Source organism: Vicia villosa, linkage group LG1, assembly GCF_029867415.1.
Source record: "Vicia villosa cultivar HV-30 ecotype Madison, WI linkage group LG1, Vvil1.0, whole genome shotgun sequence".
NCBI classification, from domain to species: domain Eukaryota; kingdom Viridiplantae; phylum Streptophyta; class Magnoliopsida; order Fabales; family Fabaceae; genus Vicia; species Vicia villosa.
Window position 1 is genome coordinate 17,801,989 of NC_081180.1, and position 1,260 is coordinate 17,803,248.

A 1,260-nucleotide genomic window follows, 5' to 3' on the forward strand; every position below is an offset into this window, starting at 1 on the left:
CTACGATGGTCTAGTGATATGTTGAATATTCTAGAAACTTAATGTATACTTGATCTGATACTAGAACCTTTTGTCTTGTGGTGGTCAAACTAAAAAGGGAGATGACCGGCCCGACAATAGTTTTTATTTTATACCAAACAAAATATATTTTAAAAAAAATATTTTATTGCATTATTATAATTTTATTACTTAAAAAATCGAAAATAATGTTATTTTAAAACTATTTTTCTTTTCATTTATTATGAAACATTACTAATGAACTTTAGAGTAGATTTGTCACTGTAGTTTGTAGCAATGAACGGTGCTGTTAGAACCGCCGTTAAGGTTTCCGGCGACCACAAAACACCGCCGTCGAGCTTAGATCTCAACGCCGGTAGCCGATTAGCACCACCTCCTTACGATTCATCCTATGTCTTAGCCACCAGATCATCCAGGCATGACTCTCTCTTTCTTCTTCTCACCTTACCTTAGTTTAAATTCAACAAAATCAATGCTAATTTTTCCAGTTTTTTCTTTGTGGAAACTTCAATTTAACTGTTCTTTATGTAAATTCACTATGTTTTGACTTGGAAATTAGAATAATCGATTTTTTTGTTGTTGCAGACAAGTTCTCTCTTACTGGACATGCTCTAAGCTTTGTGCAATTTTCTTTGTTGGTGGAGTTGTTTTTGGTTACACACTCAGAGGACGTGTTAAGCGTTGGGCTTCTAAGATTCTCAAGAAACTTAGCTGAAACAAATTTTGATTTCACTTACTGATTTGGTTAGGGTTTAGTTTCATATAAATCTTAGCTTGAGAAAAAAAAATGTGAATTTTGCTCAATTCTTAGAGATACTTACTGATTATGATTGTTGCTTTATGGTTTTCTACCATTGCTCGATATTGTTCATATTCAACCCTAACTCAGTTCTCTGATTTCTAACCACTTTATAGCACCGACACTGCTTCCGTGTCAGACACCAACACAACACTGACACTTGTGATTACGTTCAATTCATTCGTTTTTTTCAAATTATTATCAGTGTCAACGTGCATGTGTTGTGTCTGGGGTCTGTGTTTGTGTCTATGCTTCATATGACAGCTGATTATCACAATGCCTGCAGTCGATTTCCTGCATTTGTTGCCGTCGTGTAAATCACATGTTGATCCATCAAAATGGGGATTACCTGCAACTGCGACAAATGCAGGAAAATGCAACTGCTTTAAGATAAGTTTGCTGAAAACTTTGGCAAGTTGTGCTGTACTGTGTTTTACAGTTCA

The 1,260-nt window shown here is 35.2% G+C and overlaps 1 protein-coding gene across 1 annotated transcript; it reads left to right on the forward strand.

Annotated features, from left to right (window-relative positions):
* The first annotated feature begins 247 nt into the window (after window positions 1–247).
* Window positions 248–880, forward strand: LOC131629954 (uncharacterized). Its single transcript, XM_058900759.1, has 2 exons — window positions 248–434; window positions 604–880. The coding sequence occupies exons 1-2, from the start codon at window positions 295–297 to the stop codon at window positions 731–733; spliced, it is 270 nt and encodes an 89-aa protein (XP_058756742.1). The 5' UTR covers window positions 248–294; the 3' UTR covers window positions 734–880.
* Window positions 881–1,260: the final 380 nt, after the last annotated feature.

What these genes read in the sequence shown, in the direction of transcription:
- LOC131629954 (XM_058900759.1), top strand. Translation starts at nt 295, where the DNA reads ATGAACGGTGCTGTTAGAACCGCCGTTAAGGTTTCCGGCGACCACAAA. An exon ending in TTAGCCACCAGATCATCCAG is followed by an intron (nt 435 to 603) that starts GCATGACTCTCT and finishes TTGTTGTTGCAG; the next exon opens with ACAAGTTCTCTCTTACTGGA.